This window comes from Hemisphaericaspora subhashii (genome assembly GCF_019202705.1).
Source record: "Hemisphaericaspora subhashii strain CBS 10753 chromosome Unknown scaffold2, whole genome shotgun sequence".
NCBI lineage: Eukaryota > Fungi > Ascomycota > Pichiomycetes > Serinales > Debaryomycetaceae > Hemisphaericaspora > Hemisphaericaspora subhashii.
Window position 1 is genome coordinate 374,762 of NW_026057213.1, and position 13,179 is coordinate 387,940.

At 32.9% G+C, this 13,179-nt stretch overlaps 6 protein-coding genes across 6 annotated transcripts; 5 read left to right on the top strand and 1 right to left on the bottom strand. All coding sequences in view use genetic code 12, as the record gives it.

Annotated features, from left to right (window-relative positions):
- Positions 1 to 101: 101 nt before the first annotated feature.
- Positions 102 to 908, top strand: ARO7 (chorismate mutase; the record flags this gene model as incomplete). The annotated part of the gene is made up of 1 exon (XM_049404762.1): positions 102 to 908. The coding sequence occupies one exon, from the start codon at positions 102 to 104 to the stop codon at positions 906 to 908; it is 807 nt and encodes a 268-aa protein (XP_049265684.1).
- Positions 909 to 1,838: 930 nt separating this feature from the next.
- Positions 1,839 to 4,145, top strand: BTA1 (Bta1p; the record flags this gene model as incomplete). The annotated part of the gene is made up of 1 exon (XM_049404763.1): positions 1,839 to 4,145. The coding sequence occupies one exon, from the start codon at positions 1,839 to 1,841 to the stop codon at positions 4,143 to 4,145; it is 2,307 nt and encodes a 768-aa protein (XP_049265685.1).
- A 298-nt stretch (positions 4,146 to 4,443) lies between these two features.
- On the top strand, positions 4,444 to 5,193 carry CCS1 (copper chaperone; the record flags this gene model as incomplete). Its single annotated transcript, XM_049404764.1, has 1 exon — positions 4,444 to 5,193. One exon carries the CDS (start codon positions 4,444 to 4,446, stop codon positions 5,191 to 5,193), a length of 750 nt encoding a protein of 249 aa, XP_049265686.1.
- Positions 5,194 to 5,857: 664 nt separating this feature from the next.
- Positions 5,858 to 8,554, top strand: SOG2 (Sog2p; the record flags this gene model as incomplete). The annotated part of the gene is made up of 1 exon (XM_049404765.1): positions 5,858 to 8,554. One exon carries the CDS (start codon positions 5,858 to 5,860, stop codon positions 8,552 to 8,554), a length of 2,697 nt encoding a protein of 898 aa, XP_049265687.1.
- A 757-nt stretch (positions 8,555 to 9,311) lies between these two features.
- Positions 9,312 to 10,214, top strand: YMC1 (organic acid transporter; the record flags this gene model as incomplete). The annotated part of the gene is made up of 1 exon (XM_049404766.1): positions 9,312 to 10,214. One exon carries the CDS (start codon positions 9,312 to 9,314, stop codon positions 10,212 to 10,214), a length of 903 nt encoding a protein of 300 aa, XP_049265688.1.
- Positions 10,215 to 10,447: 233 nt separating this feature from the next.
- J8A68_001145 (uncharacterized protein) lies at positions 10,448 to 12,301 on the bottom strand (the record flags this gene model as incomplete). Its single annotated transcript, XM_049404767.1, has 1 exon — positions 10,448 to 12,301. One exon carries the CDS (start codon positions 12,299 to 12,301, stop codon positions 10,448 to 10,450), a length of 1,854 nt encoding a protein of 617 aa, XP_049265689.1.
- Positions 12,302 to 13,179: the final 878 nt, after the last annotated feature.

A 13,179-nucleotide genomic window follows, 5' to 3' on the forward strand; every position in this document is an offset into this window, starting at 1 on the left:
AAAAATAAAAACCTTGAATGAAAAATTTCCCTTGTAGAAATATGATTCATAGATTAATATTCCAGTCAGTTAGGAAATATACAACTAGAAGAATTAGAACTATGGATTTCATGAAACCAGAAACAGTCCTTGATTTAAACAATATCCGTCAAGCGTTAGTTAGGATGGAGGATTCTATTGTGTTTGATTTAATTGAAAGATCACAATTTTATAGTTCTCCATCAGTATACGAGAAAAATAGATTTGAGATTCCAAATTTTGATGGTAGTTTCTTGGAATGGGCATTATTACAAATAGAAATAGTTCATTCTCAAATCAGAAGATTTGAAGCTCCTGACGAAAGTCCATTCTTTCCATCCAAGATCTTAAAACCAATCTTACCTCCTATTGACTATCCGAAAGTGTTGGCAAGTTATACTGATGAAGTTAATGTGAATCAAGAGATCTTGGATTATTACGTGAATGAAATAGTACCAAAAGTAAGTTGTAAAGAAGGTGAACAGTTGGAGAATTTAGGTTCTGTTTCTTCAGCAGATATTGAATGTTTACAAGCAATTTCTCGTAGAATTCATTTTGGGAAATTTGTAGCAGAAGCAAAATATCAAAGTGATAAACCTTTATATATTAATTTGATTTTAAATAAAGATATTAAAGGAATTGAAGCATCAATTACCAATAGTGCAGTTGAAGAGAAAATTTTACAAAGATTAATTATTAAAGGTGAACAATATGGAACTGATCCTTCAATGAAATATAGTCAAAATCCTCAAAGTAAAGTAAATCCTGAAATTATTGCCAAAATTTATAAGGATTGGATTATTCCTTTAACTAAAAAAGTTGAAGTGGATTATTTATTAAGACGCTTGGAAGATGAAGATCCAGCTGTAGTTGAACAACACAGGGCCTAGTAGTTTCTGTTAGGTAGGGTTGTGCAGGGTAACTTAGGATCAACGGAAAAACAAAAACCAAATCTGTTGACCTGAAGAGTTGTAGTAAGTGGAGATAAGGGACAAGAACTTTTCAATTGCAACATATTTTCTTGCTAATCTATGAATTAGAAATGTGTATCATTAATAGACTTCATAAAATGGACATTTTTGCGTTTTCTTTCTATTTCTCGAGGAATGCGTTTCATGTATCAGACACATGTCATAATTATAAATTCTTCTCTCATTGGTAGTTGTGTTATTGTTATTGTTGCGAAAAATAAACTTTTCCAATTTTAAGTTGTAATTCAATCACCAGAGAAACGGTCAAAGCCAAAAACTCATCGATCCAAAATTGGCATATGATTTTTCTATCAAGTATTTATACAGTAACTTACAATACACATACAATTATAAGCTAAAATATAATTAGAAAGTGTTGGGTTTTTTTGGGATTTACGTAAGCGAATTTTACAAAGAAAAAGCTTAAAATTTTTTTTTCAAAAAACGTGTTGAAGTTCATTATTTTTTTTTTCTCTCCTATGCTTATTTGGGTGCAAAAAAAAGAAGGAACCCACGTTGAACGTGTTTCTTATTATTTTTCTTGATAGATGGGTTTCACTCGTGGTATATATTTATTATGATTGTTGATATTACCAACCTCTCAATTAGGAATAAAGTATGCCAACCTCAAAAGCTCAACAATAAGAGAGAATGAGACTCTCCAACAAAAATTCAAGAATGTCCTCGGGGCCCATTAAACTTTGTAAAATTATATAAATATCCATTAAAATATCTCTTTTTCAAGTTTCAACTTACCCTAACTATATATTCAACTTCAACCTAACGTTCATCCTTTTTCTTTCTTTCTTAACAATTGTTTCAACACTATTCTAGAATAAAAAACAGAATATGTCAGACTTATTTGTGGATTTATTCCCCACTGATTTTTCAAAATTATATGTATTCACTTCAATTTCACTTGTATGTGGTTTGATCTACTTATCAAGTAAAGTCAACAAAACAATTCATTCCATTTTGGTATTCTGTTGGGCATGCTTTGTTAAACCATTGATTCAAAAAAAGACTGTCAAACATGCACTGGCTAAAAATCAACAACAATCACTTGAAATGTTCTACCAAAGTCAAGCTCATATTTATGATACAACCAGACAATTATTATTAAAGGGAAGACAAGAATGTCTTCAATTATCAATTTCTCATTTATCCAAAAAGAATGATCTTGTTTGGATCGATATCGGTGGAGGAACAGGTTCTAATATCGAATATATGGATAAAATAAGTTCAATTGCCAAAAATTTCAAAGTAGTATATTTAGTTGATCTTTCACCTTCATTATGTGAAGTTGCGAAACAAAGATTCTCGGCTCATAATTGGAAAAATGTTCATGTTTTACTTGCTGATGCTTGTGATTTCCAAATTGATTATCAATATGCTGATTTAATCACTTTTTCATATTCATTATCTATGATCCCAACGTTCAATGCTGCCATTGATAATGCGGTGAGTAAATTGCACAAAGAAGGGGTGATTGCTAGTGTTGATTTTGGTATTCAAAGTAATGATACTTCAATGGGTAGGATTAATACTTTGGGTGGATTGGTTAATAGGAATATACCATGGATTTTAAGAAATTTCTGGAGAATTTGGTTTGAAGCTGATAAAGTATTTCTTGATTCTGCAAGAAGAAATTATTTGGAATATAAATTTGGTACCGTTAAATCATTAAATTGTTATAATAAGGCATTAGGTAAGATTCCTTATTATATTTGGATTGGATGTGATAAATCAAAAGCTCAACCACTTTTAAATAGATTGAATTGTTTGGCTACCGAATCACCATATTTAGCTCCAAGTGATAGTCCAGTACAAGTTGAAATCCCAGTATCTAAAGGTCACGAGGCTGCTTTAAACAATTTACAAAAGAATTTACCATTCCCATCAATCTATTATCAAAAGGAAGTTTGGAGAGTTTATTATGATGAATTAAATCATTTATATGAACAATTCAAAAATCAATATATTTATGCATTCACTTGGGAAGATCCAAGAGAAGATCATAATATTTTGAAATTCAATCGTGATGATACTGTTTTAGCTATTACTTCTGCTGGTGATAATATCTTAAGTTATGCCAGTTTACCAGAACCACCAAGAAGAATCCATGCTGTCGATTTAAATCCATCTCAAAACCATTTATTAGAATTGAAATTAGCTAGTTTCAAAAGTCTTAATCAAGATCAAATCTGGCAAATGTTTGGACAAGGTAAGATTGATAATTTCAAACAACTCTTACTTGAGAAATTATCTCCCCACATGTCATCTAATGCTTTCCAATATTGGATGGATAAAGGACCAGCTGCTTTCACTGGGACGGGGCTTTATGATACTGGTTCTACTAGATGGGCTTTAAGATTATGTAAATATGTTTTCAAGATTTGTGGAGTTTCCAAATATGTTGATGAACTTTGTCAATGTACAACCATGACACAACAATTAAGGGTTTGGAATGAAAAACTTAAACCAGCTTTGTTTAATCCTATAGTTGCTACTTTATTAGTTGGTAATCCAATCTTTCTATGGAAGGCATTGGGAGTTCCTGGTAATCAAGCCGATATGATGGGTCCTTCTGTACTCAAATATGTTATTGATACTTTAGATCCACTTATCAATAGATCCTTAATTGCTAAAGACAATTACTTTTATTATTTATGTTTAATGGGTAAATATACTAAAGATAATTGTCCTGATTATTTAACAACCAAAGGATATAAAAGACTTACATCTGCCAATAGAGTTACGAATGAAAATCCAATCGATAACATTAGATTACATACTGATACTTTAAATGATGTTTTCGCTAGATTGAATAAGAAATCAATCACAATTGCTATCATTATGGATCATATGGATTGGTTTGATCCAAATGGTACCGATGCAATTAATGAAATTAGTGCTGTGAAAAAATGTCTTGCTAAAGGTGGTAGAGTTATGTTAAGATCAGCTTCTCAAAATCCTTGGTATATTAAGACATTTGAATCCTTGGGATTTAAATGTGAAGCTGCTGCTATTAGACATAGTGGAGAATGTATTGATAGAGTCAATATGTATGCTTCTACTTGGGTTTGTACTAAGTTGGATGAGGAGACCGACGAGGGAACTGGTGAACCTCGTAGAATGAGTAGTTTAAAAATTTAGAATTTTTAGTTGCCATTTAAATAGGGGCAATGTTTGTACCAATTCAAGGTGACTTGTTTTATTGTTTTTAGATTTATAGTTGTTTTATAGGAATTAAATTAAAAAGAAGATTGCTTATTCCTTAAGGACCAACATTGCTTTAAAATCGAATGATTGTAAAAATATCCACAGTTTTTCCGCAATTATTTAAAAACCGGAACAAATCCCCGTTAAATCATTTTTCTTAATTTGTAAGCGATTTTAGAAACACTTGCTAACTTACCATTCTCTTTCATACACCACTCCTAAACAATTAACAATGACTGTAGGATTTGAGATTGTATTCGCCGTTCCAATGGAATGTAATGCCTGTGTTGAATCAGTAGCAAAAGTTCTCGGGAAATTAGAAGGAATACAAAAATTCGATATCAATTTGAAATCAAATTTAGTTACAACAGAAGGTACTTTGCCACCCAGTACAATTGTAAGAGCCATTCAAGAAACTGGTCGAGATGCAATCATTAGAGGTACTGGAAGACCTAATTCTGCGGCTGTGTGTATTTTAGAATCATTTGACCCTAGAGACATCAAGCTGCCAGTCAAAGGATTAGCCAGAATTGTTAGTGTTTCCCCTACTGATTTATTTATAGATTTGACAGTTAATGGATTAGCTAAGGGGAGATATTATCCTTCCATTAGAACCTCGGGTAATTTGTCAAACGGGGCCCTTTCTACAGGACCAAGTTATTATGATTTAGATCCAATTGATGTTGAACAACCATCTAGTGTTTCTACTGCTATAAATTCCTTGGGTGCTTCAATTGTAGATGGAGATGAAACGTTGTGTGCTGGTCAGGCTTTTCTTCATGCAAAATTGAGTATCAATGAATTAATTGGAAGAAGTATCATCTTATCTAAATTGGAAGATAAGATATCTAGTGATTCATTATGTGGTGTAATTGCTAGATCTGCAGGTGCTTGGGAAAATGATAAACAAGTTTGTAGTTGTACTGGTAAGACAGTATGGCAAGAACGTACAGATGCTATAGCAAGAGGTGTTACAGTGTGAGAATGTTGGATATGTAACCTTTATGTAAATAGAAATGCAATATATTCAGAATAGAAGCTATGTTACTGTATATTCCAGCCCTCGGGTTTGTAAGACCTTTTCACGTGCACTCACTACAATTGGCTTAGGATCCCATGAAGCTGACAAATTGAAAATGAAAAATGTCTCATCCTAAAATTCTGCGACTTTCCATATTTCCGTTTTGTCGTAAAAATAGTCAAAACAATTGTCGTTGTCCAGGTTACTGTCCTTTCCAGAATTACATCAAACCATTTCTTACTTTTTCACTTTCTAACTCACCTCTCAACTCATTTCCCTTTGAAAAGTTCAGATTCAATTCATTTCATAAGAAATCTTTTTACAAGGAGAAATAATTCCATCGTCAATCGATTCTCGTAAATAAATTCATTGAACTAAAATCTTTTTCGCCTGTTTGTTAATTGTGTCTCCTTTTTGATTTTGTTTCGAATTTTTTTTTTTTTTTTACAACCAAAAAAGTGCAAGAAATCATCAATAAGGCAATATCCAAACTGGGAGGAATATTCCAAATAGTTTAAAAAAGAACTAAGGAGATCTTTGAAAGTCAGTCACAATCAGGTTGTTGTTAGTGTGGCAAGATTTATTTGTTACATTCATTTAGATTAACAAAAGTTAGATGTCACCAATGACTAAGTCACATATATTCGGTTTGCTAAAAGATCAGGTTGATCTCATTGAACAAAAACATACAATAAGATTAAATGGCATAAATAATAATTCAACAAGTAATCTAAGCAGCTCAGAAGTTGTTGATGGTATATATGAATTCTTACATTCATTTGATCCTCCATTAATTGTTGAAAAGTTATCATTAGAAGATAATTATTTCCCAGAATTGCCATCAAATTTTTATAAAATTGCATCAAGATTGAAATATTTGGATTTACATAATAATTCAATTGCTTATATCCCAAAAGATTTCTTTTATAAATTAGCCAGTTTAGAAATTTTGGATTTATCATCAAATAAATTGACATATTTACCTGATTCAATATCAATACTTACAAACTTAAAAGTCATTTCAATTAAAGATAATAGATTTCGATATATTAATCCATCGCTTGGAGAGTTATCAAATTTAAATTTAATCGAAGTAACTAACAATCCATTAATATTACCATCAAATGAAATTATTAAAACTTTTCAAAAACAAAAATCTGATTTAGATTGGGTACATGAATTAAAGAATTATTTAGTAACTAATAGAGTATTGATCCGAATGCGAATCGAAGATTCAATGAACAAAGAAGCAAGAAGACCATATGAATATCCTGATTTAATTGGAGAATCAATCCATGGTACATCCCCACCAGTTAGAAGATCACAAAGTATTAGTGAAGGAACCAAAATCAAATCATCCAAAGCATCTCGAAGAATGGGATTAATCATTAGAAAGTCGGACGATTTGAATAATGAATCAGCAAACAAACATATTAGGCCATCGTCAATAGAAGAAGATATCAACAACAACAACAACAACAACAGGTCGTATAATACAGTAGATTACAAAAGCACACCACCATCGCATCCTCCACCACCTCCACTTTCTGCTCCCATCGTCGACCATGGATTTGGTAATCTTTCTAGTCCACCTAGACTTGTTGTACAAACTACAACCGAAACAACTTCCAGTCTGCCTAGCATATCCCATTCACCTTCTTCAATCACAAGCGGATTAAGATCAATCCCAGCTTCAACTAAATCACCTTCTAGATCTAGATCAAACACACTTAAGGAGATTGATAGAATATTAGAAAAGAGTGAAAGTGTAGATACAGAACATAAATCAAGTGCGTATTTTAGAAGATTATCAACCTTGCAAGAAATACCACAAGATGAATCTGATGTAGGAGATGACGAACAACATCATCATCCGAAAAATAATATGTCCCAAGATGGAAGATTAACTCTTCCGTCTGTCCCATCCAATGAAATTTCGAGTAAAGATACTACCCCTTCTTCTTCAAGTCACGTTTCCCGGAATCCTGCATTATCAATCATAACAACTACAAATGATACAGGAGGAAGTCAATTGAATAAAATTGCATTAACTCAACGCAAGCATTCGAGTATTACTATTGTTAAAGTATCCAGAAAGATCTTGTTTTCATTTAGTGAATTGCATTCGTCCATTAGAAGATTTACTGGATTTTCATCGGATAAAAAAGTCACCATCAAGATGGTATCATTTTTATACAGCACCAAATCAAATATTGATACATTAGTTGAAAATCTTGAAATTATGGAAGAAACGGGGAATAATTTAGATCTGATTGTTACATCATTGCATACTTGTATAACATCCTTCAAGGCAATGATGAGTTTGTTATCTGAGAATTTCAGTAGTTTTGTCAATAAGATTGATATCTGTTTTATTAGAATGTTATATCTTTCCATGTATGGATCATTTAATGAGTTACAAAATGCATTTTCATTATTGGTTGCATCAACAAAATCAGAACCAAAGTTTGTTTATACCCCAGTCGTTGAATCTAAACCAAAATTACCTCCAATTGGTGTTGATCATCTTGAAGAAGTGGATGAGAAATTGTATGTTACTATTGAATCAGCGACTACAAATGCACAGCTTATTTTCAATGAATTGAATCAAGCAATTAATAAAGTAGTCATTTCAAGTTCTCCAGAAAACCAACCTCAAGTTGCAAATAGAGTTAAGGAATTGATAAATGTCTGTGCTGCATCCTTAGAAATAACCAAGCGATTACAGACTAAATTGTATACAATTCGAAATAATCCATCACAAACAACCAAGAAATTATTTGCTGAAGATATTAATCAATTTATTAAAACCATGGTTCAAACATTAGCATCAGTCAAGGCGATAGTTAAAGATTTACCCATTTTAGATGATATTCGTGGATCAATGTCAAATTTAACCAAAACTGCCAAAGAAGTCACATATATGTTAGAGGTATCTTCCTATAAATCCCTCTTACCAGAAGCATCATCCTCATCATCCTCATCTGCCCCTGGGGGAGCAGCTGTACAATCAGCACCTGCAGCTTCTTCACATGTTCCACCTCCATTAATGTCAATGCCATCTGCATCTTCATTCATGTCCAGTGGTCCGGCACCTATGCGTACACCATTGGTTGCAACTGGTAGTCAGATCAGTGGTGGGAATATTCAAGAAATGTTTGTGGCTGCAAATAGTCCAGTTGGATCAGTTGCCAATACACCATCTCCATTGGCACAGACAAATATGCATAAGAATGGTCCTAATCCTTTTGATAATTTGACTATTAATAGATCGTCTGATATAAATGGTAGTGGGAGTAATGGAAATAATAGTGAAATGTAGTTAGAAATCTATAGAATTTTATATATTATTTTTTTGACTCTCTCTGTTTAGTGTGTTTGTCGTTTTATTTATGATAATTTAATGAGTGTTAGAAGTTTTATTTTTTTGCAGCAATATCTGGGTTTATTTTGACTCTGAATTGACTCTTGCTTGTGGGGAGTCGACAACAGAATTTAAATGGAGAATGTGCTATCGTACACGGTGTGTAAAGCTACGTACATAGAGGGGTCAGAACCTTAGGAAGAACTTTTTGAATATACTATACTACTTTTCAGTCTAGTTTGAAGAGAGAAATGAAAAACGAAGGGTCGTGCAGGTATTATATTGGTGCCTAATATTTATGCAAGAATTGCTGCAAAAATTCATGGAAGGCTCACCTAGAAACGTTCACAACCATGTCTCCAATGATCAACTTGACCAGCTTCACTTGCTTAAAGAAGTTCATTTGACACCGTGAAACAAGTCATATTGAACTCGGCACTCTACAATATATAGCACACCCTCGGAGATATTGAGTTGCAAAGAAGAAATCTAACTTAAAATGTTGAACGGCAATTTGTTGATATCTAAAAAGCAACACTAAGCGCGTTTGGAGATGAAATTTTTTTTTTCGACTTCTTTTTTTTACGATGAATATCAAAAAGTCAATTTTCCAATCAAATCTGTAAATTTTGTAATCATCACAACTTTACCCCACCATTTCTTCTTCTTCTTCTTCTTCTTTTACAAGTCTATATCTATATTATATACATTCAAGATGACTATTGAATTAGAAGAACCACCACTTACTTCTGACAACAAACAAGTTGTCAAAGATTTATTCGGGGGGACTATGGGAGGTATTGCCCAAGTTCTCGTTGGTCAACCATTCGATACTGTCAAAGTTAGATTACAATCTGCTCCAGAAGGGACATATTCTGGATCGATGGACGTTATTAAGAAATTAATCAAAAATGAAGGATTTGCTGGATTTTATAAGGGAACTTTAACTCCATTAGTTGGGGTTGGTGCTTGTGTAAGTGTACAATTTTCAGTTAATGAATTTATGAAGAGACATTTTGATAGAAAATATAATGGAGCCCCTTTAACACTTGGAGAATTCTTCCAATGTGGGGCTATTGCTGGTTTTGCTAATGGGTTTTTGGCATCTCCAATTGAGCATATTCGTATTAGATTACAAACTCAAACTGGTGAAACTAAATTATTCAATGGTCCTATTGATTGTGCTAAGAAGCTTTATAAGAGCAATGGATTTACTCATGGTATTTATAGAGGGTTGACTCCTACTTTAATTAGAGAATCAATTGGGTTGGGTATTTATTTCGCAACTTATGAAGCTTTAATCTCTAGAGAATTAAAGAAAAATAAAGATTGGATAAGAAGCGATATTCCAGGTTGGAAATTATGTATGTTTGGTGGTCTTTCTGGTTATACTTTATGGATTGCTATTTATCCTATTGATGTCATAAAATCAAAATTACAAACTGATTCGTTAACAAAACCAAATTATAGAGGTTCAATTGATGTTTTTAGAGATGTCTTTGCCAAGAGTGGTATTAAGGGATTCTATAAGGGATTCTTGCCAACTATATTAAGAGCTGCTCCTGCTAATGGTGCTACATTTGCCGTATTTGAGTTGACAATGAGACTTTTAGGTTAAATTTTTGTGACTTTGTAATACATACACCTACTTTTATAGAACTGCATAAAGAAATTATTTAAGCAAACGAGCACCATCACATCCAAAGGAACTCTCTTAAGTGTATCTTTACGACTATAGAAAAGTAATTAAAACTGTAAAAAAACAATGTCTATTAAGAAGAAAAAGGTCATTATAAAAGTCATTACTATATAAGAGTCTATTAAAAATACGTCCCACCTAATTTAATTTTCTTACTCTCGTTTTATCAAATGATTCACTCCTTCATGATGCATTTCATAATCACCAAACATTCCAGTATTCAAATTCCCACCAGCACCATCTGTTTGAAGATTCCCCGATGTCCCACTTCTATTTCTCATTGGATCCACCACGGCATCAATCTCATCATAAGTATTCTCATCCTCATAATCTTGAGGTCTGATCACTTTTATAAACTCAATGAAATCCATCATATATTCCCCATTGAATTCATAACTGTCCGTACCCAATAATTCCACCTGTTCCCAAAAACATATTTCTTCCGGTAAAGGTGATTTTTGGGATTCTGGTTGGGATTGAGTATGAGGAAATGCCATTACAGTAGCAGGAACACCAGTACCAGCAGCTGCTTCTAATTCAGTTTCTTGGGATTTCCGTTTTCGTTCTCTTCGATTAAAATCTTTATCTATTCTTAAATGAAGTCCTGGGATCAAATCGATAACATATAAGAACACGCAAGTCATAATAAAGACATATGAAGAAGTAATGGTGACTCCAAGGAGTTGATATCCGAATTGAATCCAATTATGAACCACCCAACCACCGTCAGAATTATATTGAGTATTTGCAAAAAGACCAGTTAAGAGTGATCCAACAATCCCAGCAATTCCATGTATGGCAAATATATCCAAAGCATCATCAATCTTAAAAAAATATTTCAATCGAGTGGAAAGATTACAAATAATAGCACCGACAACTCCAAATACTATCGCTTTCCAGAATTGTCCGGGGCCGGCAACATATCCCCCACCAGGGGTGTATACTACCAATCCGGTCATGATTCCTGATGAGAAAGAAATCATGGAGAATTTGCGTCGGGATATGAAGTTGGATTTTGTTTGATGATATCGTTGGGAAAGTAGGACACCGGTTTCTGATAAGACGGGCACAATTGGGGAATTTCCAGATCCGGCTTGTGATAATATCATATCTATTTGTTCATTTTGTTGTTGTTGTTGCTGTTGTTGTTGGGCGATGGATGCAATCTTTTCTTCTGCGCCTTCTAATGGAATTGATGAGAAGAAGTAATCGATTGAGGTCCAAATTATGGTACTTGACAATGCGGCAAGGATGGTGTTGACAATAATATATAATGAATTATATGAGAATTTGAAATCACATCCAGCAATGAAACCGACCCAACCACACATAACACAGAATGTACCAATGATGATATGTCCAGTATTAATATTTCTATAATTATACAATATCTTTGGATTTCTTGGACCAAGAATATATGAATATGCCAAACATGTAAATCCACTGACTATATGAATACAATTGCCCCCAGCGAAATCAAGAACTGGTAAGCTACCCAAATCTATAGATAACCAACCATTTGAATTCCAAAACCAATATGTTACCGGATTATAAATCATTATCGACCAAAAAAATAAGAAAACCAACATAGGTAAGATTCTCCCTCTTTCAGCAATACATCCAGGAAATGCTAAACCTGCGCATATGATTTTAAACAATCCATTAAATAAAAAATGGTTTAAAAATAAGATTTCTCCTCTACTATTTGTAAATGTCATGGTTATATTTGTTTCTAATTGTCTTAATACTGAAAATCCCAAATTTCCAATAAAATGATTTGAAGATGCACTATAACAGAATGAATATCCCCATATAAACCAATCTATAAATATTAGGGGTGTAACTAACATCGGCACTGCAAACATAGTTAAAGATGATCGTCTTTGAGTTAGACCGGAATAAAAGAAGGCTATTCCGATGATGACTAGTGGTAGTAGAGCGATACAGAATAACATGTATAAAGCATTTATACTCGTTCTGACATCTACGATAGCCTCGTTATCCATTTTGGTAGTATTGTGAAATTAAGTGATGGTTGTAAATAATGTAACAAGTGAGTCTGTTCTTTTTCTAAACGAAAGGAAGGACGGAGGAGGGTACTAATAGATTTCCCCTGAAAGCTTTTTAGACAGTTGCAGTCTGGTTGTTGATAATTACTTCCGAGTAGTATGCTATGGGAAGTGATGTATGAGTCGTAAGACAATTTTATTAAATGATGAAGGGTAAACTCCTTTCGATGTTGTAAATGGCTTCTCTCAGATTGAGACGAAAAAAAAAAAAAGAAATCTAAAAGATTTAAATTTCTCCAAATCAGTTGATATGAAAACCTTTGTAATTGATTGGTTTTAGGTAGATAACAGAATAGAAACAACGGTTAGTTGATTGCCGTTGTTAATCAATGTAATATGTATGTATGTATGTATATGTATGGAATACAACAAGAACAATGTAGAAAACGTAAGAAAACGTCCAAGAGAAAAAGTTTCAAAAAAAAAATTTCACAACTACTTTGTTGGAGAAGTGAATACAATTAATACAATACATGTCAAGAAATATATTTCTTAGCTCTCCATTTGGGTGAAACAAGAAAGAAACTAAAAGGGAAATATCAGCATTTGTAAAATTCCCTAAGAAAAAACTCTTCTTCAAGCTTATTGGTCTTTAATTGAACAGAGATAAACAATTCATTCAATGAGCCATGTGTGGGCTTTTTTTCCTTATCTTTAATTTCGCAATTAAATTAATTAAAACAATGAAAATCACGTGAATTCAAAGGAACGCGGTTTATTTCTTCATGTGGTAACCCGCCTAAGACTTACAATCAATGCAACGATGATATAAGAATTCTCGAGGATTCCTTTACATTTTTGAAATTGAATCTGAG